Raw genomic sequence first — 24,744 nt, 5'->3', positions numbered from 1 at the left:
TATTACATACCAATTAAACGGGGCTAATTGACTCCACCTGTTCATTAGCCGAATGACTCAGTATCACCTGTCGCCCTCCTCAATTAACCTGAGCTACCCCGCAGCGAACAGAGTGCCCGGGAAGCTGCGGCCCATCCCTGGGAGCGTTCAAGGCCGGGCTAGACGGGGCCTGGAACAACGTGATCTGGCAGACCCTGACCATGGCGGGGTGGAACAAAGCGAATTTTTAAAAACCCCTTTCCAACGCAAATTTTACGCACGAATTAACACGGCGGGCACGTGACTTCCGCCTCAGTAGCGATGGCGCCCGCCTCGCTCACTTCCGCCTCGGTAGCGATGGCGGCGGAGCCGCTTCCGCCCCGCCCCGGGGTCACGTGGGCGGCGCAGCGCAGCACCCGGAAGTGGCGGCCGGCGGGTGCCCCCGGCTGGGCGCGCGGGGCGGCGGCAGCGGCGGCAGAGCGGCCCCGGTGCTCCCGACCCCGCTGCTCCTGGTCCCGCTGCTCCTGGTCCTGCTGGTCCCGGGCCCTGCCAGCCGGTGAGCGCCCAGCAGCGGTGGGGCTGGCGGGGGTCTCGCCGTGGAGACACGGGCCTGCCCGAGCGGGGGGCTCTGAGGGGCCGGGCGGGCGCTGAGGCGAGCGGGGCGGTCTCCGCTGCCCGGGCCGTGCCGCAGGGGGCCGGGGCTGTGCGGGGCGGGGGTGTCCCGGGCTCCGGAGCGGGGTCGGTGCGAGCCCTGCGGGAGGAGCGGACAGCCCCGGGACGCGGCCCTGCGGGGCCCGAAGCGCCCCGGGGGCTCCGTTTGTGGGGTCTCTGAGGGGAAGGGGCTGCCTGTGCTGCACGGGAGAAGCCTGAGCTGGGGCTGCGGGGGTTGTCCCCTTCTCCCTGCAGAGCTGTGGGGCCAAGCGTGGCTGAGGGGAAGGAGCAGGGGCTGGGGAAGAGGGGAAGGTGCTGCTGCCACATCCCAGATATCCATAAATCTTCTTTCTCATTGTCTTTTCAAATCAATAATGGATGGAGCGTGTCATTAGTGTGGTGGAATAACTCACAGGGAGACTGTTACCAAGTGCTCTGAGCACATCCCTAGGTGGTTCTTCCAGAGGAATTGTTTTTAAAAGGTTGAAGTTCTTCAGGTTGTTTGGTTTTACTGAAAGTGAAACTTGGGTGTTTAGAGGCTGCTCATGACCAGCATCAGGCTCTTTGTGGTCTGAGTTACCTTCAGTAGCTGAATCCCTGTTTTGAGTTCATGGTTCAGCTTCTCTGGCTGGCAAGCACGTGTGGTTGTTGTTAGTGTGAGTGTTTGTGTGTACAAATTTAACGGTGCAAAGGAGGAAAAAAGCCCATTTCAGTAAGAGGGCAGTCTCTAGTGCAGGTTTCCTCTGGCCTGCAAAGAAAGGCAGTGCTTAGGAGTGGCAAGCACAGAGGCTCCTGCAGAAGAAAGCTGGTGGCAATCAGCCCAGGCTTTAGTGGCCAGTGGCTCGCTTCCATGAGAGGTAACAGGTGAACTGGGAAGTTCAGAATTCGGGCTCCAGGTGGACTCTAAACTCGCTGTGGTGCCAGGCAAGGTGCAGGGCCAGCACAAGGTCCCCCTGCACGGGGCCTTTTCCTTTCCAGCTGCAGTGGCACAGCTCCCAGCCCCAGCAGTTAGCCAGAGGGTGCTGAAAGATGAGGTGGCAGAAGCAGAGGGGTGGGCACGGCAGGAGGAGGCTGCCAGCCCTCTCTGGCAGCCAGGGTGAGCAGCAGCAGGAGTCCCCTCTGTGTCCCTGCAGGGTCTGTGACTTCTGCTTCCTGGCCCTGCCACCGTATCAGTCCAGGATAATGAGTGTCTTAAGGCATTTCCTGTAGTTTGTCTGCCACGGTTTTATCACACTGTCGTTTGCTGAAGAGCTTTTAGGAGCCATTGCTGTGTGGTTATGGAAGGAATTGGTGTGAGCTATGCTTTCCTTAATCCAGTTATTTCAAACAGCCCAGGAAAGCATCCTTGCACCTGCTCTGCAGGTTCTTGGAATAGACACTTTTTAGCCTAGCTGTAATTTTACCTGCTGCCAGACTTGGATAGAGAGCAGAGCAGAGCAAGCACCAGAGTGAAACCACACCAAATTTAATCAGCAGCCACAGCTGAACATCCCACCCAGACCTTTGAACATGGGAGGTGTAGCACGTGCTCTGTGGAAGGTGTGTGTTTGCAATTTAGAAGGTACTTTCCCTTTTAAAATTAATATGTTCTGCAGTTGGAAGGTGGCAAATGAAGACTGAAGGATGAGGAAATTGTAGCTCACTGTTAATCCAGCTGTAACCCCATAAACTGGTTAAGCTGTCCACCAGCAGCTCTCCTGCAGGGACAAAAGAATTGGAGTGACTCACAGAACACAACGAGGTCTTATTTTATGAAGAATTAAGAAACAAAACCTATTGATTTAGACTTGGCAACTGTTAAGTAACAAGAGCAAAAGTTTCTTTGTTTTTCTATGCTTGATGCTGTGTGAATGCATGAAAATAATCTCCCAAGGCAGCTGGCTTTCAGGCTGAAGCTGTTGAGTCTGCAAACTTCAGAAGTGTTTGATGCTATTTGTTGTACAAATGGAAGCTAATGGTCTCTTACTGCTTAAAAAAAAAACCCAAACAGTTAAATCTTGGAGCTACCTCAGTGTTTATTACTAATTAATGGAGTATTATAAGATACTCATTATGTATGCTTGGACATTCTGGCTGGGGAGTGAATTAGTGGCATTCCTGTGTGGATCCAACTTAGAATCAATTTGTGCTGTATTAATTGGTGTGCTTCAAGGATTTCTTCATTGGTAACTCCTGACAAGAGCCTGCTTCTGTGTGGATAGAATGAAAATTTCAAGGATTTTCTGTAAGTTAAGCCTCGGATCAGGTGATGTTCCTGATGTGCTTTGGGCCTCGTTTGGGTCAGTTATACTCAGATGGAAAAACGTGACCTGAATACTGAGTAGTTTCATGAAATAATGTCTGTGGTGTGAATTCCTGAGTGAATTGTATGAATATTTATTAGCTATAAACTTGGAGTGCCTTATTAGTTTAAAAGAAACCAAGAAGATGCTTTAGGTTTTGAAGCCACTTACAGCCTGCAACACAATTGCCTTTCTCTGCAGCTGTCACACGGGAATGCTGCTACAGAAACATCATCATTTCTTAATTAGGTTGGTGCAGTAAGGCAGTCAGGTGACTGCCTCTTGGGGGAATAATCGCATGCTTTGATGAAAACTGAGCAAAAGTGAACTTGGTGTGAGTCAGAGGTAGTGCCATCAACTGATAAGAGCAAATCAGCCCTGCTTTATTTACATAGCCCAGCTTTGGAGAGCTGCCCACGGTGAAACTGCTATTGATTTCTCATTCTCTCTCTTTTTCAGGCTGACCCAAACTGGGTTTTTTCTAAACATCATGGGAGAGATTAAAGTCTCTCCTGACTATAACTGGTTCAGAAGCACAGTTCCTCTTAAAAAGGTATGTACATCTTGTGGGTGAAATATCCCCTTTGCTGTTTTAGGGGGAGAGACTCAGTGTGGTTAACGCAGAGCAGTTGTGGCTGTGCTGCTGAGCTGCTTTATCTCCTGAACTGTTGTCCCACGTGTCATGTGAGTGCATGAAAGCACACCCTTCATCTTCCCATGCTTTTGGAGGTCACTTCTGCCTGTGCTGGGGAGCAGAGGCTGGGCTGTGAGCCGTGGCAGCAGTACCTGCCCTCCCAGTGCCAGCCCTGCCCGAGGAGGGGCTCCAGGGGCTCCAGGCCTGTGTGGCCTCTCAGAGCTGCCTGGGCACTGGACTGAGCTGCCAGAGCCACTCCACTGTTCCTGCCCATTGTCCTCGGGCCAAAGCAATGTCCAAAGGCACCTTCCCAGCAGTCAGGCAGGCTCCTGGAGTGGGAATGTCCTTAACCACAGGGGAAAAACCCAGACAGTTTCTTCTGCTTAATCACACTCTCCATCCACTTTCTGCTCTTGCTTGGATTTCCCCACTGCCTTTCACTGAGCCCCAGGAGAATGTTTGAGGTGTGCAGGGCCCCAGCTTCTGCTCTCTGCCTGCTGAGTGGCAGAGGGCAAGCAGTGCAGGGTGTACTGACCCAGCAGAGCTCTGTGTACCTCCTGCAGGTCAGGCGTGCTGGGGCTGTGGTTACAGTGCCCTGCAGCAGCCCAGACTGCCAGGCAGAGGGACAGCCCTGCCTTTGCACCCTGCTGCTGTAGCACAGCCACTGCTGTGGCTCTGCAGGCTGAGCAGCAGTGTCCTGTCTGGCCTCAGGTGTGTTACAGTTTGATTTTGGGCTAAGCTGACCTTTGTGTGGCTCCCTTACCTGCATGACTGTGTGGGCTGCAGAAGCACCTTTAGGGAAGGGCTGTAGCATTCTCATTAATTTTTCTAGTTTGTGCCTTCTGTAGATGAGCAAGGTGCATTGCTGCTGACCCCACGTGCTCTGTTGCTGCCTTCAGGCAGTGCCTCCCTGGGTCACCAAAGCCAGGGCCACTACAAAGATGTGTGGGTGCTCCATGCCTCTGCTTGGTGGGATGCAAGGTGGTGGATGGAAGGAGCTGGAGGTTTTAATTCCAAGGAAACATGGTTTTGCAGCAGCTCAGTGCCAGCCACTGCCTTCAGCTGCTGCCAGTGCTCAGGGTTTCATAACTGGGGATGTGTGTAAGCTGAAGCTGATGGTGACCTGGTGACCTTCAGCCTCGAGAATGCCTTAACCCCCTGAGTGCTTCTGCCTCCTCAGAAGGCAAAGGATGCCACAGGCCTGAATGTGGGGTATGAAGAAATAAACAGACTAGTCCTGGTTATTGGAGAAAGAATTTTAAAAAGCTCAAATTGAAAATGTAATTAATCTCTGAAGCAGTCTTTGGGAATACATTTGCCTGCATTACCCCCCAGAAGTGCAAAGCATGGACAGTACAGAGGAGGGAATGGCCAGCCTTGGTAACTGCTGTCAGATCAGCCTAAGGAAGCAGAGCCAGAGCAGTTTGTTTGAGAATGTGCTGAGATGTTTCTCCTGACAGGCACAGGAAATGCACAGCTCCTTCCTGCCCTGCTCAGATATAGGAAGTACAGCACAGAAAATGACATTTTTTAACCAAATCTCCTGCTTTGCCTGTCTGCCTGCATTTTCATACAGCACTTGCTCTTATCTGAGTCCTTCCTAAAAGTTTTCATCAAGGGACACCCTGGCCCTGCTAAAAAGTTCTGTTCTTTGTTTTGAGGCAGTGCAGGTTTTACAAAACTTGTATGTGAACTGTAGCTGATCTTGATTGATAACCAGAACAAGAAAAAGGTTGGTGACCTCCCAAGTCAGGAGTTAACCACACTGCTGCCTACACAGCTCAGGAGCTGGAGTTCAACTGTCCAGCATGTGGCTAGAAATCAACCAGAACAAGTGCTTAAACCATTGATTCACTGTCTGGGCTCAAGGAAGGAAATTATCTCTCAGCCTCAGCTCTCTTGGCATGAAGTAACTTTGGTGTTGTTTTTTCAAAGACTGTGGTGTGCCTTTGGAAATACTCCTAAAGGTAAACTTGGTAGTAGCCACCCTGAATGGATCCAGGTTGCTGATGGAATTACAGCTGAGAACAGCAAGGCCTGGAGCCCAGGGGTTGTGTGCAAGGAGTTGTGGGGGGGATTGGGAGGGCTTTTGTACAAGGTTTGTGTTTAAATGGTTTCAGTGGTCTGGAGGCTCTGGTATGCAAACTGTCTTTTTTTATAAAGACTTTAGAAAACAATGTTACCATGTGATTTCTCACATGCTCCCAGAGCCTGAAATACTGGCTTTATTAGGAGCAGATTTGTTAGTCAAGCAAATCTGATTTGTGATACACTCTTCTCCTCTGATTGCTGAAAAGCTTAACTGCTGGGTTGGAAAAGCAAATTGTGCTAGTATATTACTGTTGAAAAAGCTATAAAATCTTGACATAGAGGAGATGCATTCTGGCTGCTTGGCTCAGGCTTTCCCCAGAGGTTTGTGCTTGTTGATCTGGTACAAGATGCAGCTTCTGCTGGGTTGTGGAGTTGAAAAAACATCTGGAGTATAGAAGCAGTTTCTGGTAGAACAGGCCTTGTCAAAACAAGTCAGGCTGTGGTGCTGCTAGAAAAGAAGACACATTTCTTAAAACTTCTGAAGGCACTAATTTTGCTAGGACTTGTGGTACTGTATGAGGAGCTGCTCATTAAGGATAGCACCTCATGTGTGAGTAATCTCCCTCAGCCAGCTCTGTCCTGGGCAATCCAGAAGCTCCTGAGATGCTGCCAGGTGATGGAAGAATTTCTCCCTCCAGGTCAGCCCTGCAGTGCTGCTCTGGGAGTTGTGTGTGTGTCTGTTTCTGTAAGCGTTTCAGATCAATAATTTGTGGTGCTAGCTGCTTAATTCCACAAGCCTGCATGGTTCCAGACCTGCAACATCTTCTGTCCATGGATGCAAATATCAATGGTTGTTTAAAAAGCTGTCCCTGGGGCAGTGTTGGCTCTTCCAGCCTCCAGCTGCTGCTCTTGGTACCCTGAACTGATCTCCTGGGTCTTTCCTGATGTGCAGTTCATTATCCAGCTTATTCACCATGCACAAAATATTCTGTCTCATGGTGTGGCCACAGTTGTGTTCCAGCTGTATCCACATTGTCATTCCAGTTAGAAAACAGCCTGAAAGCTATTGTGAAGAAGAGTAAAAGAAGGTCTTAAGTATTATAACATTTACAAGAAGTTGGAAATTTCTAGAAACCATCCTGGAAGCTGGCTGAAGAACCTCACTTGTCTTGTGTTTCTTTTCCCCTCTGTGCCTCTCTTTCCAGATAATAGTAGATGATGATGACAGCAAAGTCTGGTCACTGTATGATGCAGGGCCAAGGAGCATTCGCTGCCCACTCATATTTCTCCCTCCTGTGAGTGGGACTGCAGATGTGTTTTTCCAGCAAATTCTGGCACTGACTGGATGGGGCTACAGAGTTATTGCTGTGAGTATTCTCACTCCTGTGTCAAAGGGGGTGGACTTGTGCTTGTTGCTCTGGTTAGAGATTGGATAATGAACTTCTTAGTTTTGACGTAGGGAATCCACCAAAAATCTTTGTGCTGAGTTGCACTACAGGGTAGCTAGCAAATGGATCCAGGCTGGAATCTGCTCTGTGTCCACAGCAGCATTTACCAAAACCTTGTTGACTTCTCAGCCTACTTTTCTCCTTGTGTGTCCTGGACAGAAGTATTTTTTGCCTCCAGCTGCATCTTTGTTAGCCCTGAGGCAAGCACATGAGTTAATTCAGGGTTTCCATGTTTTCCTCTGGGATGGTGGATAACATGTTCTTAGATAATAGCTGCAGATTCACTCCTTAAATCCTACCAGCCTGCTCTTCTGGGGCTCCTCAGCTCCTGAGCTGAACTGCTGATTTGTACAATACATTAAACAGCCTGGCTGTAGCAGCATCACTGTCTTTTGCAGCAGTTAATGACTTCAGGTTCTGTTACATGCTACAAAATGACTGAAGAACCATTCCAGCCTCCCTTGCCACTGATCCCAGGGTGAGGCAATGCTGCACCTTCCCAGCAAACTCTGCTCTGTGGCACTTGGTGTGTTTTTGTGTAACTGAGGGGGAGGTGTTGGCACCTTCAGGCTCTGGGGACCTTGAAGAGGAACTTCATGACATGGGAGAGGTACAGCACTGTCTCAAAACCTTTAATGTGGAACTGGTACAACTTTGGAGCAGATTGATCTCAGCCAGTTTTTTCTAACTTTGTGCTATTTTAGTTGCAGTATCCAGTGTACTGGGATCACCTTGAGTTCTGTGATGGATTCAGGAAACTCTTAGACCATCTTCAGCTGGATAAAGTGAGTGCTCCAAGACAAGGCAGTGGACAAATTGCTGCAATAAAAATCTGATGTTTGAAACCGCCTCATTTAAGAGCCAGTGCAAAAAATAGGATACAAAAATACAGCCTGTAAATAAAGAGGCTGTGTTGCAATTTCACATTTGAAACTAGTTTATTTTTGAAGGTGAATGCTCTTGGAAATTGTCATACTTGACCTGAATTCAACTGCTATTCCAGGCCTATTAAATTGTATGGGTTAACTTCATTTTCTGTGAGATCCTGTGCAAGTTATCCTTCCTAACTCACATAGTGCAGAACAGCACAGTCAAGTCTGTTGGGCTGGAATAGCTATAGAGAACAAAGTGAAATATTTGAGTTTTTTCTTAAGCTTGATGAACACAAAGAAATTAGCACCGTGAGTCTTTGGGAAACATTTCCTTTTGTTGGTATTTATCACAATTTTATTGCACATAAAACCAGGAGATGAATGGAACAGTGATTCTTTCAAAAAATGGGTTATAAGGACAAGGCCAACTTGAATGACCTATTTTTGTAATGAAACACTCTGCTCAGAGGTCACATTTCATCATCTGTTTGGTTTGTTTTTTTTTCCTTGCATTAGGTTCACCTTTTTGGAGCTTCTCTGGGAGGCTTTCTGGCTCAAAAGTTTGCTGAATACACACACAAATCTCCCAGAGTCCAGTCTCTGATCTTGTGTAATGCCTTCAGTGACACTTCTATTTTCAATCAGACGTGGACAGCAAACAGGTAAAGAAGACAGACAAGAAAGCAGACTCATGGCATTAATTTTTTTGCAGTGAAATGTCACATTGATTAGTTGGATATGTGTCTAACCTGATTCCAGCCTGGGGAGGGAGGTGTGGGATGGAATACTTGTGACTTCTAAAAGCACACCCACAAGGAGAATGCAAATGTTAACAATCCAGAGTGTGGAATTAGACAAATTGTTCTGTGATCCTCTGTGTATGTGTGGTCAGATTTAAGAGCTCTGCCTGTTGTCTGACAAAACCATTTAGAGCAAGAAGAGCGTTGTTCACCATGTTTAAAGTATACTTTTGCCATGTAACTAGAAGTTTCTTCAAGGATTTAATTTGAAGTTAAACCACAAAGCCTCTGCAAGGAAAGAAAGCATTTTACAATACAGCATCTTGATGCTGAGTCCTTGGTGCTTGAAGATATTGTTACCTCTTATTTCTCTTTTAGCTTTTGGCTGATGCCTGCTTTTATGCTGAAAAAAATTGTCCTTGGGAATTTTGCATCTGGTCCTCTAGATCCTGAGATGGCAGATGGGATTGATTTCATGGTGGACAGGGTAGGTGAGCTCTGATGGCTGTGGTGTCACTCTGGAGTTACTGACTGGGAGCTTGGAGATATTTCTGCTGCTTTCTTCATTCACTGACCCGGGAGGGAGGAGTGGGAAGTGGATCTTTAGCAGGTGTTGACTGTCACAGCCCCAGCAGTTTAACTGATTCACTGACCCTCTACCTCAGTTCTGTTTATTTGTGTCAATCAAGAGGAGTTAAGGAACTGAGGTGGAAAAGGAGAAAATGCTGGGATAGATCTCTAGGCCATGCTCTGGGGGCAGGAACAACTCATGGAATGTGTTTTAGGCATTTGTCTCCTGCAGAGTAATACTAAATTGGAATTACAACCTTCATCCCTTAAAACTATCTTCTCTTTGGCTGCATTATTAATATTGCATTAACTTCCTGCAGTGAAATATGTTGTTAATCAGTGTTTCTCTTCACTGCAAGCTGGAGAGCCTGGGCCAGAGTGAGCTAGCCTCAAGACTCACCCTCAACTGCCAGAACTCCTATGTGGAACCCCACAAAATCCGAGACATCCCTGTAACCATTATGGATGTAAGTGAATCTCAATTTTTTAATTAAACACTATTTCCTCCCTTTGGCAGGTGGAGCCACACTATTCAGTCAGCAACTTAGCAGGCATTTGCAGCATGTAACTTCCTATTTATGGAAGCCTTCTGCTGACTGGGCAACACTGTGGCTTTTCTATGCTGTGTTATGAATTAGATATTCTGTGCCATATGTTTCAATATTACAGTATTGGCTTGCTAGCTGTCAGTGCCCAGGTTTGCTTGTTTTCTGTTTCATTAACACCACTCCACAAAGAAGCTGAGGGTCTCCTCTAGGAGCAGTATGCAGCCAAACTGATGTAACAACAAAATCTGAGGTTCAGAACTCACTGCTGGGACTTGTTCCACAGGTGTTCGACCAAAGCGCGCTTTCAACGGAAGCAAAAGAAGAAATGTATAAGCTTTACCCTAATGCCAGAAGAGCTCACCTCAAAACAGGAGGCAACTTCCCCTACCTCTGCAGGAGTGCTGAGGTCAACCTGTACATTCAAGTGAGTTCCTGAATTCAATCTATGAACGTGTTTAGCCACAACAGCAGAAGAAAACTCCTGTTGAGCTTCTTTTGTTACTTAACTTCCCTGTGTGCTCTGTGCTGCTGATAAGGGCAGGGCTGGGAGCAGCTGTGCCCATGCTGGGCCAGCTTTGGGGGTTTTCTGTCCCTGAACTCTTGTACTCCAGAGCTGTGGTTTCACCCTCAGAAAAGTTACTCAAAGAAATGTTTCTCTTTTACCAAAACACTGTGCTCCTGTTTCTGTGTTATTCCCAACAGATCCATCTGCTGCAGTTCCACGGCACCCGGTACGCAGCCATTGATCCCTCCATGGTCAGTGCAGACGAGCTGGAAGTCCAAAAGATCAGCCTTCACACCAGCAACGAGCAAGAGGAGCAGTAGGCTTGGGAATGCCAGTGGAACAGAGGCATTGGTCTGGTGGTCTTCCTGTGTACAATCAACTGTTCCCACTCTGCCTTTTCCCTTGCGTTAGCCGATTATCACTGTGTGATTCCAGCAGGATCAACAGTCGCTGAACTACCCGTGGACACCAACCTCCAGCAGTGTAATGGGATAGATCTGTTTAATTTTTAGTCTTTGGATTCAAGGAAGCATCTTAGAAGACTACACTTTTAAAAATAAAAGACATTTTTTCTACCAAAGTCTTCACTGTATCATGTTCTTAAGCAGAACGGTATTTCTTTTTATATTTTTCACTTGGCTGTACATATTACCACGTGCAGATTGTGTACTTATAAGCTGACATATATTTTTGTTGAATATTTGATTTAAAAGATGTTTAAGTGTCAATATTGCCATCACTTATTTGCTTCGTTCATTGTGTTGTAAGTTAGTTTGTTTCTATTTGAAATAAAGCATTTGAATTTTTAACTTTCTTGCTGCTTAAAAATGGTTTTCAATAAAACTTCACTTTCAGCAAGTGCCTCTTGTTTTGACTCCAAGAAAACAACAGCTGAGCTCACTGCAGTCCTGGTTTGCCTCTACAAACACCTCTGGAAATGAAGAAAACCACCACCACCACCTGCTTGAATTCCTCTCCAGCTTTAACTATATGGTTGTACTGGTTTAGCTCTAAGAAGAAATGCTGTAGTGTTTTTTTAATAAAGATGACAAGATATAACTTGCAACTTTAAAGGGTAAAATCTAGATTTATTGAAATACAGACATTATTTTCCCCTTGAGATGCTGTAAAAAATAAGTAGGAAGGATTACATGACAAATGAAAAGATGTTTTGAAAAGGTCAGAGTCACCTATTTAATTTATAAACATACATGTTAAATGTACACTTATAAACAGCATATGTTAATATTCTTCTCAAACTTTTTGTGAGGAGTCAAAGCATTAAAGATCACAACCCCTCAGGTTCCAAAAGGACCAAAGAGTAGCTTTGATTTTGCTTAAGTTCTCTTCTTATGGTGGGAATGTATGGACATGCCTAAGACATGAGGCACCCCCACATATAAGGTAAGTAAAGAACATTCCTGAGAACAAAGCCTTTGCCCTCGTTAACTTAAAAACTTGACAATTGAAAATTTATATACAAAACTGTGCTGTAGACAAGTTACAGTAGAACTGTAGTATTTCCTGATGCAGTATGACAAGTAAGGCTCTCTCACCAAACTCATTGCAGTGCCCAGACCGTTTGAAATTGCTGATAAAAATCTCCCTTCTGTGTAGAGGCGTTTTTGCCCATGACCATTTGTTTTACCCTTGTCAGTTCCTGTCCAGAAGGGTGCAGCAGTGCCAGCACTTTGTGACAAGAAGCCCTTAGGTTGCATCTGCCTTCTCTCAGCAGCACAGAAGTGTTTCTCCTGTGGCTGTGAGACCAGCCGAGGATGCTCCCGGTGTTACATTGCTGTGCACTTCCGTGGAGAGGTGGGGTCTGCGTTTGCTTTTTTCCTGATACTTTCTGTAAGAGAGAATGATCTGCTGCACAGAACAATAGAGCCATGGCAGGATCTGTTCACTTATCAAACCTAAGAGAAAGAGATTACATGTAGTGGAAGCAAGGGGGCAGAGCAGGTGCTTTCAGCCCATGTGAGTTGGCTTCGCTGAAGTTTTCCTCTGTGTATGTTGTCTAAGCACAGAATTTGGGCAAATTAATTCAAATCATGCTCAGTGTGCATTATTTGAAGGAAGACAAAAGTATTACCTGCTAAGTCTCTTCTCCCAATCCCCACCAGGCCTTCATACAGTCCCTTGATTGGATTTTCTCCTGCAGTGATCACACCATGGAGCCAGATCAGCAACATTCTGTGGCCGTGTTCCCTGTAGCTTTTAGTGCCTGGCAGGATCAAACCACAGATGAAATCCCACACTCACTGCTCTGGTGGGTTTGCACACCCCTCCCTCCTTTCTGGATTTTACTAGGAGGCTGTAAAGCATGGTTTTAATTCCTGGTTGTGATGTGACTGCTGGATTTATATGGAACTTAACAGAGTGGCTATGGCTGAGCTTGGGTTTGTTGCATAGCCTTTCATGGCAATAGTTCCTGTCTTCAGAACACAGCCTGGCCCCTTGCTCATCATCCAAACTACAGAGTTCTTGACACAGCCAGAACCATCAGTGATCTGTTACTGACCCTCGGACCCTGCTTCTGCTAATATTTTTCTTAAATTCTGAAGAATTCACTTCACTGCCTTCCTGTTACTCAAAAGAAAAAAGTAAACCCAGCAAGTTTCTTGTGTTCTGTAGAACAAGAATTGTAGCAAGAACTCACAAGCCTGCCAAATGTCTCCTAAGGAGTGAGTAAAGAACCACTAATTCCCCTGCTTTCGTGCTTTATTTCTAGACAAATTACAGTGTGTAGGTAATTCCACATTCAGTAAAACCAGAATTTTTAACCTAATCTTTTAGTTGCTTCAAATAAACCAACTGGTTTTCTTCATGCTTTGCTCTTACTGCAGCTTTATCTCCTAGAAACAAAGTCCAAGGAAAGAAAGGAAAATACCTGGGAAGCTTTTTTGTACCTGTCCATTGTTGCTCAATGGCCCTAATGTGGTCATCGGTGAATTTCCAGTAATGTGCCAGCTTCTTCCACTCCCCGGGTTTGAGGTACTTAGTGGCTAATCTCCACATGACTGAGCGAATGTGCTGTGTTTCCAGCCTGTGATCCTGCTTAAAGGTCAAGTCCTTTGCCACCCATGAGCTGGAGTCGCTGTTCAGGTTGTCCTGCAGAGCCAGAACAGGGGTGCTGCAGCAGTGCCTGTGGTTCTGCAGCCTCCCACATCCCCAGCTCTGTGGTCCCTGTGAGTTATTTCTGGCACAGCTCATTTTTTTTTATTCTCTTTATTATCATCTCTGTGCTCATCAGGGTTAAAACACCATTAATGGCCACTTGGCTGTGGAAGCCCATGTGGATCACAATTTGCATTTCTTTTATCTGGGGTTTGGGCCAGAATCATTTAATTAAATCTGCTTCCCTACAACATCAGCTGTGCTCACAGTGCTTACATGCCAGGCTGCATGACATTCTCTAGGGCTGCATGGGAAGCCAATGCAAGGCTGATACACTGAGCATGACTCCCAAGCTGCACCTGAGCCACAGGCACATGCTCTCCTTTCCTTCCTTTGCTTCCCCCTCTGGAGCACTGCCATGGGAGGACAACCAAACTCTGAAGAACACGCAGGGGATGTGACATTGGGCTGTACTTTCACTCTGCTCAGCTTGGTTTGGGCACAGGCTTGGGGTAGGCAGGGTTTCAGAGGGGAGACTTTGAGGGAGAAGTTGTATGACTCCAACAAGAGCTGTCTCCTTCCACTGCTGAAAAACTCTCAAAATCCCATTTTGGTGACCTGAGGCCACGCATTTTTTCGCTCAAGTCCTTCAGCTTCTCCTTCTGGGAAAAGGAACTAATTCTATCCCTTTGGGAACAGCTGTTAAGTAATTTTTGGAAACCCCTATTCTCAGCAGTGCTGCCTGGGATTTCTAACAGCAGAGGCCTTTTTAAACAAGGAAAGCCTTAAGTAGATGCTGTTGGCATGGTGAGGACTTCTGTTTTTCTTAAGTTAGGGGATGAAAATAGAGGTCAGGCTGTCACGGGATGTCCTGTATTTCTTTTTCTTTGACAGCTGGTATGTGGAGTCTCAATGGAGAGGAGAAAGCATAGGGGCTGCTCTGTAAGCTGCTCACCTTCTCCCATTTGTAAAATCGATCAGCTTTGATAATCATGTCCACCAAGATGATGTGATTGCCTCGGGCAGCAACATCCAGAGATGTTTTCCCTTGCTGAAATTAGAAAGGAAAAATGAGCTGTACCTTAGCAGGTACAATGTCCATGGCCACCCAGCATCTGCAGCAGCTGGCACATGGACTATTGAGGAATGCACCCACCAGGACCTGTTCTCCACCTGTGAACTTCAGATGTGAGCTGGTGTCAAGCTCCTGCATTCAGGGCATGGGGAGTGGCTTTCCAGCCTCTGCAGCATCTCCTCTGTTGCTACAAGAGATCTGCCTATTTTGCAGGAGCCACTGGAAAAGCTTCACCCACCAACTGGAAAAGCTGCAACTCACCAACATGAGAGCAACCATCAGAGAACCAGCTCAGCTCTGCAGTCCAAGGTATTTTATAGCCTTTTGCACAGCAGGTTTGCTGACACATGAAACCAAAGTGATTTATACAACCTCATTAACTTTACAGGCTCCAGATACACATGATTAAAAATGGTCTCCTAGGAGAAGCACAGGCTGATGAGACTATGAAAATGTGGCTATGTTCCTTTCATGAATATGATTTTGGATTGGGCAGGGGGAGATTTGTATTTCTATCTAAAATCAGAATGCAGAAAAGAACGAGACTTGAAAGTTGCATGAAGGCAAGTGAGCCAACCCAGGCATCAGGCATAACAGGAAGAACATGTGAGCAGAAACCCAATTTCATACAGGAAAGTGTTAATGCGCCCCCTGTGCTGAGTGTCACTGCAGTTCCACAGTGCTGGAAGGTGACAAACATTCACCACAGCTGAAGGCCAGTTCAGCCAGGTGGCTTCAGGTCTGCACTTGCTCTAACCCAATGCAAATGGCAAACAATATTTTAATCCCTGCCCAAGGGCCTCCAGCATTTTTGGGCACAGACTACATTTTCAGGGCTCTTGAAATTCATTCTGTTGGTTTTACTAGATGCCAAAAGTCCCAGAACTGTGCCAGATCTATACCAAACAGATCCTTTCAACCTATTAGAATATATGGGCTGCAATTTTTCAGGTATATTACTTACCATTATTTGAGGAAATCTTTGATATTACTGTTCATGATAGTACAAGTAGAAGGAACTAGAACAACTTTGAGAAAGAGTTGTTCATTGTGAGTGTTATCTATTTTCTACCTGTCTAAGAACCAGTCACTTCTTTCCTGGAAAACACATCAAAATAACCTATTCAGCTGTGTTTTAAGGGCTTATCTCTGGAAATATCCAAATTTGAATATTACTAGCCTTCCTTGAAAATTATAAAAAACATTAGCAAAGATCATTCATCTATATTTTCCTTCCATACTCCCACAGAACCTGTTTCACCCATGGAGACCTTTACCTTGTCTGTTAGCTTCAGATTAACTCCTGCAATGAGAATCATCTCAGCAATGTCCTGCCTGCCGTGCTCTGCAGCGATGTGGAGTGAGGTCTGCTGCCTCTGCAGAAGGAGGGAGAAAGGGCTACACTTCAGAGAAGGACAAGTGTGAGGCTGGAAGGACAGAACACTACCAGGAGGAGCTTGGGACTGTTTAATGGAAACCAGTAAAACTGAATGTAAATGTGTCAAATTTTACAGTATCATCAGTAGAGAACATCACTACAAATATGAGGATTAAACAAAACAAGCTACACAAAGCCCCGCATTCAGAAAATTACAGTTTGGTGAGACAACCAGCTACCTCCAGGCTTGCCTCCAATTCTCAGCCCTCCAAACATTTTGCAGAACATATTCCATCTTGAAATTCCTCCTACCTGCTTCCAGCAAGAGCGAGAGAGCCTGACTGTGCAATGTTGCAGGGGACACAGCACTGCCCTCATGTTGAACACCCTCAAGTGATTACCTCACTGCAAAACTTAGAATATTTTCACAGGTTTCACATTTCCTAAGCTGCACTTCCAGGTTCTCCACATTTTAAAGCACTCCTCTTTAATCCTGTCCCCGAGGTGATCAAATCCCCCATGAAACGGGTTCACATTTAAAACACAAAGAACAGGAGCTGCAGTCTTACATTATCTGGAATGTCAAGGTCACACTCTGCACTAATGAAGAGCTTCACCATGGCTGGGAAGTTCTGCAGGACTGCGATGTGCATTGCTGATGCATTTTGCTGTGGAAAGAAGATCCTGCACTTAGGGAGAGCTTAGCTCACAGCAGTGAAAGGACCATGCTGTGCCCAGCACATCCTGTTCTATCACAGCTGCCAGTCTGCACTGGGGGCTGATGGGGATACTGCACTAGTACTGCAGTAGTCTCCATGGGTGAAACTACTTCCAGAGTCGCTCTGTGCTCTTGAGCAGCTCCATGAACTGGCTTTACCCTTTTTGTTAGTGGTGACAACACTGAGAGGGACTCACATGATTGAGAGCATCCGTGTGGATTCCTGCATCCATGAGGATCCTGGCTATCTCCTCATAGCCGTGCAGTGCTGCATAATGAAGGCAGTTCATCTTTTTCTGAGAGGGAAGTCAGAAAAGAGGAGTATTACTCAGGGATTCTTCCCAGAGGCTGCAGTTATTACAGACTACCCACAAAGAGCTCCCTGCTCCCTCCTGCAAGAGTCCTATGGCCCAGCTCTGACAAATTCCTGGAGATTGTCTCCAGCCAAACCAGTCCCAGGGAGCTTCACCTGCCTCTTTGTACAAAACCATGTTTACCTTCCTTTAAACTCCCTGTGCTATTCCTGAATGCAGGGCTCCACATGACCTCTGTCACTAATGGGTGACCTGGGAAGCCACAGGTCTGGGCATAAATCCACAAAGTAGGGTTTGGGAATGGAATCACCTCCATGGAGCTAACCTGGGTTTGGGCATTGACATCAGCACCCATTTCCACGAGCAGCTTCACACAGTGGCTGTGTCCCCCCTCAGCAGCCAGGTGCAGAGCCGTGAGTCCTTCCTGCACAAGGCAAGAAAGGACACAAGCAGCATTTCTGTAGACAAGGCCAAGACTGAACAGCAGAATGAGTCACAGACTCTACCCCATCTTCTGAATCCATGACATGTTACAGTACCAGTTCTGAGGGCCAGGGATCTCCAGGTGATTGTTACGAAAATAGAGAACACAATTATCTGCCCTGGACATACCAGAGCACTCCTCTATCACTGGCTGTGGGCCTTAAGACAGACATTGTCACCATCTTTCCTCCCCTCCAGCCCATCAATAAACCAAAAAGGATTTCACATGGACAGTGAAGACAAACCATTTTCCTGGAATAGCCCAGAGACAGAATTTGACACCTGTAACCCTCTGTCACTGGTTTTCCCTTCTGAGGGCTGCAGCTCATTTCATTATAAGAAAACAGAAGCAAGCAAGCAGAATTCCTTAGTGATTTCATCTGGTTTTATTATTGCTCTTTGCACCAAGGGCAGCTCATGGGGGTAGACAAATGCTGCCAGTTACCACAGAAGGTCGCTCCCCCTTTCCTTCAGATCGTAATCACAATCAAATACACTTTTCAAAGACAGTAACCAAATAAGACTAAAAAAAGTGCTGATAAACTTAATTGGGAGCGTGCCCTGGAATAAATAACAGTGATACTAAGCCAATATTTGCTATCTAAGTCATTAACTGTGTTCCAGCCACATAATTTTCCAGAGCGGATCTGTCAAAAGAGAGATCTCAAACAGAAGGCCCATATGTTCAGTGACTAAGTCAATACTTTAAAGCACGGTGAAGTTTAGTTTAAAACACACTCAATAACCATTTAGGCACTTGAATGTACAAGGGTCAGGGAGAGAAAGGGAGATTAAATGGAGTGATAAGGTAGGTGTGCAGATACAGCAGGAAGAGAAGGCAACACTTTAAAGCCGGAAATTGGTCCAAGACGGATGTTGCCTTTCACTGATACTCTGCAAGTGTGACCTGCCTTTACCCACATAGGCTTTAGATAAAATCAGCTATTTTCTAGACCTATCCTGTCAATACTGGCTTTTCAGCCTGATGACTGTGGCAGGAGAGTATTTCTAGGGGGGAAAAGGGCAAAACTGATGTGGTTTTGATTTAATTTAAGTGTACTTACTGAGTTTTTTTCATCAAGGCCCACTCCGACATCTATAATCTTCTCCAGCACAGAGAGGTGTCCATTTTTAGCAGCTAAATGCAATGCTGTATTTTCTTCCTGAAAGTAAACATTACTTTATAAACATATGTCTCACAGGACTGAGTGTTCATATACCAACAACCTTGCACAGAGTATATCCAGTGTGGCTGAAAAGGAGGTTGTAACCAGTAGCACAAATATGAAGCAATCTTCCTACAGTTGCAGCAGCGAGGGTAGAACCCCTCCTACCTTAAACTGGCGCATGGTCCATCAGGCTTGCTGTGTATCCTGCCTGAAAAGTCCTGGAGAGAAATCATGAACTAAGCAAGAAAATGACTTGAAGTGGATAGGGAAGAAAAGCCCTGACATACCACATCCATAGTAACAACTGTAGACAACTTGCCTGCCTGAGCCTCATCTGGAATTCTGTTCCCTGGTTTTCACATCCCCTAATCCTTGGACTTCACCTCCCTTGCATGAGGTTTTGTGCCCTTACCTTGTCTTTGGCACTGTGAGAACAACTCAGTCGAATGAGGAACTCCACCACCTCCAGCTGCCCGTGCTCTGCGGCCAGGTGAAACGCTGTCCTGTCCATCTTTGGAAGGAAACAGAGAAACACAGTCCAAAAGGCTCAGAAAGCACTAGATCAGATCATCTGCTGCAAGAAGCTTGACCAGAGCCAGAATCCCCATCATCCCTAAGCTTACTCTGCAGGAAGACTTCTGGGAGTAGTGTCTGACTCTGATTCTCTTCCCAAGACCAAGGGCAACACTCCTGCTAAGCTCAGCACAGCAAGACCAGACTTCATAAAACAAAGCTGTGAAAAGCCTTTCTACCTTGTCTGTCTCATCCACACACATGTCCTCCAAGTCCTCCATGATGAACTCCATGACCTGGATGTGTCCCCTCTGAGCTGCACAGTGAAGCAGGTTCCTGCCATTCTGGAGGGGAGACAAAGGACTGCTCATTCAACAACTCCAAGACTGTGGGACAGTCAGTCTCTCTTGACAAATTGCTCCTGTGAGCAAAGGCCCATTTCATCCTCCCTGTACCTCCAGGACTAAAATTCCTTATGCTGCAGTTATGCTGCAGACAGCAAGTTATGACTGAAATATTAATCCCCCTTTTCCCAGACAAGGTCTGGTTTAGAATACAAGGACTACTGATTCACTAAACCCATTTCCCATTTCTGTAACACCTTCCACATCAGCACTGCACAAACATGAGGTGAGGAAGCTGTGTGCATCTCCAGAGCTCCAATTATTACACCTGCTTCAGGGATAAGTCAGAGTGCAGATGGCAGTCCCCAGAGCAGATGCTGTCACACACAACTGAGCTCACAGGTAAACCTCTGTCTAGAGCCAAGTGATGGATCCACATGGGGAGACCCTCACCCTATTGGCACGGTTAATCTTGGCCCCAGCATTGACAAGGATCTGCAGGACACGGAGGTGACCAAACCAGGCAGACAGGAGAAGAGCATTCATTCCAAACTGGGCAAAAAAGAAGAAAGATATTTACAGTTAAACTGCCATCACCATCCCCACCCTGAGGGAAGCTGTCTTCTTAGCTTAATAAAGTTTTCCAAATCTGTTTCTCACTGGTATATTTTTTAGTTGTACTTTCTCCAATTATTATTATTCCTGTCACAGATATTCATAGCAACTGAGCAGAGACCTGCTTCTTGGCAGCTACTATGTATTTAATAATGTGTATTAGCCTGGCTGTATGGGGGAGAGAAAACTTTTTGGCTGTCACTGTCATCCTACAAGACCCACCGACACAATCAGAAGCAGCCAAGCATCCCCATGCTCTATGGAAAACTTCACAGATTCTACCAGCCTATTCCAAGTCACTGTGCATGCAAGGAAAAAGCCAAAATACAGAGCACAAACATGTGCCAACAAGGCTTGCTCCAGCCCCTTGCTCAGCAGCGTGCCACCCTGTGCCACCCACCCAGGGCTAAGGTGCAGTCTGTAACTGCTGGCCTAGCACCCAGTCCCTTCGCTGCCCCAGCACTGAACACATCTGCAGCACATGCAAGGCAGAGTCGCCTGTGTACACTGTCTTCCTCATCCACGGGGACGTCGTGGTCCAGGAGCAGCCGCACAGCATCCACGCTCCCTGCTCCCGCAGCCCAGTGCAGGGCAGTCCGCTCTGCCTGCAAGGAAGGACAGAGGCAGGCAAGGCTGATGTGTGCAGAGTGTGTGCATCCACCAGCCTTTCTGAAGGCTGAAATGTCCTCGGCCATCTATGGAGCCAGAATTTCTTGCACTGTGCAGTTTTTTTTGGACACAGCTCTCTGTCTCTGCTCTCCTGCCAGGCAGAGAGGTGTCAGTCACCTTCTGCTCAGGAGCTGCAGTTTTGGACTACAATGACAGCACAGAGTGAAGAACATTGCTGACAATAAATGGACAGATTGAAACACTAGGGATAGGGGCAATCCTGTATCTACATGAACTTACTAGTCAACAGGGAAATCTCCACCAGAAACAGAGTTTGTCCCACAGTCTTACTGTACAGAGACAGCAAAATCAGAGCCTTTCATGGCAATCATATCTATCTGGCAATTGCAGCTTTCCAGTGTGGCCAGGATGATAGTTCTGGGGGTCTGAGTGTGTTGTGAAAACTCCATGCTTGCCACAGGCCCTATTTGGCACTGGGTGTTGTATTTTAAAGTTTTGACAAATTAAGCAGTTAATGAGAAGAGTAGCATTAAGGAGCTGCAGTTCTGAAACACGCCCCCAGCACTTCCTGCAGCGTGGAGGTGGAAAAACCCAGGACTTACATTGTTTTTGGCTTTGATGTCAACTCCTCTCCTGATGAGTTCCTCCATCCTGGCTGTATCATTTCGCTTCGCCGCATCATGGAATTCCTTCTCTGACTGAAGCACTGCAGCAGAGCAGAAGAGTGAGCATTAAACCAGTGCTGGCAAAGGGCATGGAGCAGCATGCCCCAACAAACCTCCCCTTCATCTCACCGGCCCCTGTGGCTTCAGGGAAGGATGACTGCAGAAAGATTCTTCCATCAAGAATGCCAGCCCTACAGATGTTGGCATGTTTGCTGGATTTATATTTCTACCACTGTTTCTCCTTCCCTGACTACCCCTGTGCCACATCAGTGCTCTTCCAGTCCTACCCACTTCTCTTCTAATTCAGTGTCTTTCTGTGCATGGATTTGCTCCAGCTGCAAAACCTTTTGATCCATGAGGTCCATGTCCTCTGGGCACCCTCTGAGGCCCAGAGTCAGTGTGAAGGCTCTGGGATGACACAGACCCTTTCCTCCATCCATCCTTGCACCCACATGCCACTGCTCTGCAAGGAGGCCTTTGCACATGGTGCCCCTCCAGGCAACCTGAACCAGCCAAGCAGCACAGAACTGCCAGCCTGGCCTGTGATTAGTGTTGCATCTCTTAATAAACCATGGCAGTTCTGCACATAATTTACCATGACTGGCAGTATTTGTCCTGCACAGTTAGGCACAATTTAAGAGTGTTTACTCTCCATGCTGGGCCTTGCCCCAGCAATCTTCTTCTTCATCAAATAAACCTTCCTGCCAAGAAACAAGAGCAAGGCTGTGACTGCCACAGCCCAACAGGGAGGCTCTGAAGACTTTTGTCAAGGCTGCTGTTGGCATTTGTTGGACTCAGTCTCTGTCCTAGGGCTTTTGGGGAATTCTTTCAAGAAGTGCTTGAGTCAGACCCTTGGCCTGTCACATCCTACTGGAGAGCTGGCCCAGAGGCTCTGCTCTTTTCTACACTTCTCCAGAACCCAGGCTGCAGTTTGAGGGGCTCAATGCAACTTCAGTTTGTTCCAACCCATCAACTGCATATTAACCACATGCCACACAAAAGGCATAAAACATATTATTGCTCCCATTCCACCACACTGAGGGAGAAAATGAGGAGACTTGCTGCCTAAACAGCACAATTAATCTCTTTGGAGGACACAGATGAAAGGCATCCCTACCGTGGACTCTTAGAGCAACAGAGGTATAACCTCATCCTCCAGTTTCCATTCCCCTTGCCCTCAAACAAAAGAACTTTAGCTCAAGAAAAACACAAATAACACAAATTTTAATGCTAGACAGGATCATTCAATAGTGTGTTGATCCACTTGACACTAGACATGGCCATCTGAGAGTGTGAATTCAAGAGTGCTGGACCTGCTGCTACAATGAAGGCAGTAGCATTTGGACACTGATTTCTGCAAGAAAGAGGGTTTCCTATACTCTATATTAAGACCCTCTTATCACCTTATCAGCTATGTTAACAGGATTGCATTTCACGCTGCATGGACCCTTCATTTGAGAGGAAATATCAAGACAACTTGTGAAAAACATGCTGAGATTTTGTTAATTATTAACACCAATGGCTACACACATAACACCTCCTTGTACAAGCATCTCCCTTCAGTGGAGTAAATCCTATGTTCCAATTAAGCAAATGCTGCTGACCCTGCTGTCCAGGTGACAGAAATGTTTTCTTACATTTTATGGACACACAAAGCATCATTTCCAAGAGATGCCAAAGCACCATAGTTATTCTTTGCACTAGCATTGAAGATGCAGTAACAAATCTGGCATCACTAAGGCTGTAGAAGCCACAATTTATTTATTTTCAGCAACACATGAGTAACAGTTTGATGGTCTGAGTTTCCTACTTAAGACCCACAGCAGCTCTGGAAGTGTAAATGCACTCCTCATCATGGCATGCACCTGTCCAACAGCAACATTTCAGTGGATATTTAGCAGTGTTCCTTCTCTTTCGAGCTCAGATTCCAGGGTACTTCATAGCTTACTGAACAGGAATTCAGTTACTGAATAGGAATTCAGTTATCACTGAACCTTCTCTTTCGAGCTCAGATTCCAGGGTACTTCATAGCTTACTGAATAGGAATTCAGTTATCACAAACAGCGTGGAAAACATTTTAAATTATTTACCCTCAATGCAATGCACCAACTCACAGGCAGTTTATTATGCAAGAGATGCAGAAAAGCAGCGAAGGAGGAGAAAGACATGCAAAGAAACGTGCAAAACCCATCCACCGAGCCCCACCTGGGGCTGCAGGGCACAAAGACAACTTGGGATGGGGACCGAGGGACCAAGGAGGCCAAAAACCCCCAAGTGCGGGGTTATGTGCAGCATCTCAGCGGTGCAGGATGCTTTTGGACAACAGATTCACGGGTAGGTTTAACCACCTGCTTTGTTTCCGAGCGGATTTTCAGGTGTCCGGTTCTATCTCAGGGCATCCCGGCTCTGCCCCTCAGCCCCGCCGGCTCCCGCCCGCCCCTGCCATACGAACCCCCCTCACGGCACTGCGCCCCTCGCCCTGCTGGGGCAGCCCCCGCCTCGGCCCCACTCACGGGTGTCGCCTTCCGACGCCAAGTCGTCCCCCATGTCGCGACAGAGCGGCCCCGCCGCCGCCGCCTCAGGGCGGGCTGAGGCGCGTCCCCGCCGCCTCAGAGCCGGCTGACAGGCGCGTCCCCGCCTCCCCGCGGGCCACCTCGCCGCCGCCGAGCTGCTCTTTTGCTGCTCTTTAAAGCAAAAGATCATAACACAAGCCCGTTTCCCGGCAAGCACGGTATTTTCGGGCCCTTTTTGGGAGGATTTGAGCGGGGACATCCAGCTGCCGCCATTTCGGCCAGGTGCCGCTCCTCACCTCAGCGCGGCTCTGCTGCTTCGAGGTGGTGGGTGGTTTAATTTAAAATTAATTTCATTCTGTTTCCAGAGCAATTTGGGAGGAGAGGGATTTCTAATCAACAGGAAATACGGGGGGTTGTTTTTGTTTTCCGCTGAAAGCAGGGCTCAGGGATTGATGTTTCCTGGGAATGAGGCGCTCTTGTTACCACACGTCCCTCAGCAGGTGCAGGAGGGGCCAAAAGGGCTTTTCGCTCAAAGTTTTAGTGAATTCCCCAGTTTCAGCGTCTGGGCTGCTTTTATCTTTTATTTTGTTCTCCATTTTGATAATATGATGAGGAAGAAACCAGGGTGAGCTGATGTTGAGGGGATAACCAGATCTGTTTCTGTGGGTCCCTCACAGGACTCCCCCCCGGTAATGCTGCTTCCATCTCTGGGAGATCCCAACATAAGAAGGGCATGGAGCAGCTGGAGCGAGTCCAGAGGAGGCCACAGAAATTCTCCAAGGGTTGGAGCACCTCTGCTCTGGAGCTAGACTGGGAGAGCTGAGGATGTTCAGCCTGGAGAAAAGACAGCTCTGGGGAGACCTTATATGAAGCTCCGTCCCTGGAAGCATCCAAGGCCAGGTTGGGTGGGGCTTGGAGCACCCTGGGGTAGTGGAAGGTGTCCCTGCCCA

At 47.0% G+C, this 24,744-nt stretch overlaps 2 protein-coding genes across 2 annotated transcripts; one reads left to right on the top strand and one right to left on the bottom strand.

The window, feature by feature from the left end:
* Positions 1–392: 392 nt before the first annotated feature.
* SPG21 (SPG21 abhydrolase domain containing, maspardin) lies at positions 393–11,114 on the top strand. Its single transcript, XM_039723337.1, has 9 exons — positions 393–535; positions 3,372–3,465; positions 6,783–6,944; positions 7,730–7,810; positions 8,414–8,559; positions 9,016–9,124; positions 9,567–9,674; positions 10,039–10,179; positions 10,458–11,114. Exons 2-9 carry the CDS (start codon positions 3,403–3,405, stop codon positions 10,578–10,580), a joined length of 933 nt encoding a protein of 310 aa, XP_039579271.1. The 5' UTR covers positions 393–535; positions 3,372–3,402; the 3' UTR covers positions 10,581–11,114.
* Positions 11,115–11,323: 209 nt separating this feature from the next.
* Positions 11,324–24,038, bottom strand: ANKDD1A (ankyrin repeat and death domain containing 1A). Its single transcript, XM_039723336.1, has 15 exons — positions 23,795–24,038; positions 21,219–21,322; positions 20,493–20,591; positions 19,825–19,923; positions 19,267–19,371; positions 18,927–19,025; positions 18,410–18,508; positions 17,188–17,286; positions 16,746–16,844; positions 16,400–16,498; positions 15,730–15,828; positions 14,333–14,428; positions 13,170–13,371; positions 12,353–12,484; positions 11,324–12,109 (listed from the first exon to the last, which is right to left on the bottom strand). The coding sequence occupies exons 1-15, from the start codon at positions 23,982–23,984 to the stop codon at positions 12,048–12,050; spliced, it is 1,683 nt and encodes a 560-aa protein (XP_039579270.1). The 5' UTR covers positions 23,985–24,038; the 3' UTR covers positions 11,324–12,047.
* Between the last annotated feature and the right edge of the window lie 706 nt (positions 24,039–24,744).

The sequence above is a fragment of the Passer montanus genome, unplaced genomic scaffold, assembly GCF_014805655.1.
Source record: "Passer montanus isolate IOZ18808 unplaced genomic scaffold, ASM1480565v1 scaffold5, whole genome shotgun sequence".
Taxonomy (NCBI): domain Eukaryota; kingdom Metazoa; phylum Chordata; class Aves; order Passeriformes; family Passeridae; genus Passer; species Passer montanus.
Note: the sequence above shows the minus strand (reverse complement) of the source record. Positions and strands in the feature narration are given on the sequence as shown.

What these genes read in the sequence shown, in the direction of transcription:
- SPG21 (XM_039723337.1), top strand. Translation starts at nt 3,403, where the DNA reads ATGGGAGAGATTAAAGTCTCTCCTGACTATAACTGGTTCAGAAGCACA. An exon ending in GGGGCTACAGAGTTATTGCT is followed by an intron (nt 6,945 to 7,729) that starts GTGAGTATTCTC and finishes GTGCTATTTTAG; the next exon opens with TTGCAGTATCCAGTGTACTG. An exon ending in AGGTCAACCTGTACATTCAA is followed by an intron (nt 10,180 to 10,457) that starts GTGAGTTCCTGA and finishes TATTCCCAACAG; the next exon opens with ATCCATCTGCTGCAGTTCCA.
- ANKDD1A (XM_039723336.1), bottom strand. Translation starts at nt 23,984, where the DNA reads ATGATCTTTTGCTTTAAAGAGCAGCAAAAGAGCAGCTCGGCGGCGGCG. An exon ending in ACACGGATGCTCTCAATCAT is followed by an intron (nt 16,499 to 16,745) that starts GTGAGTCCCTCT and finishes TTCTTTCCACAG; the next exon opens with CAAAATGCATCAGCAATGCA. An exon ending in TGGGAGAAGAGACTTAGCAG is followed by an intron (nt 12,110 to 12,352) that starts GTAATACTTTTG and finishes TCTCTCTTACAG; the next exon opens with AAAGTATCAGGAAAAAAGCA.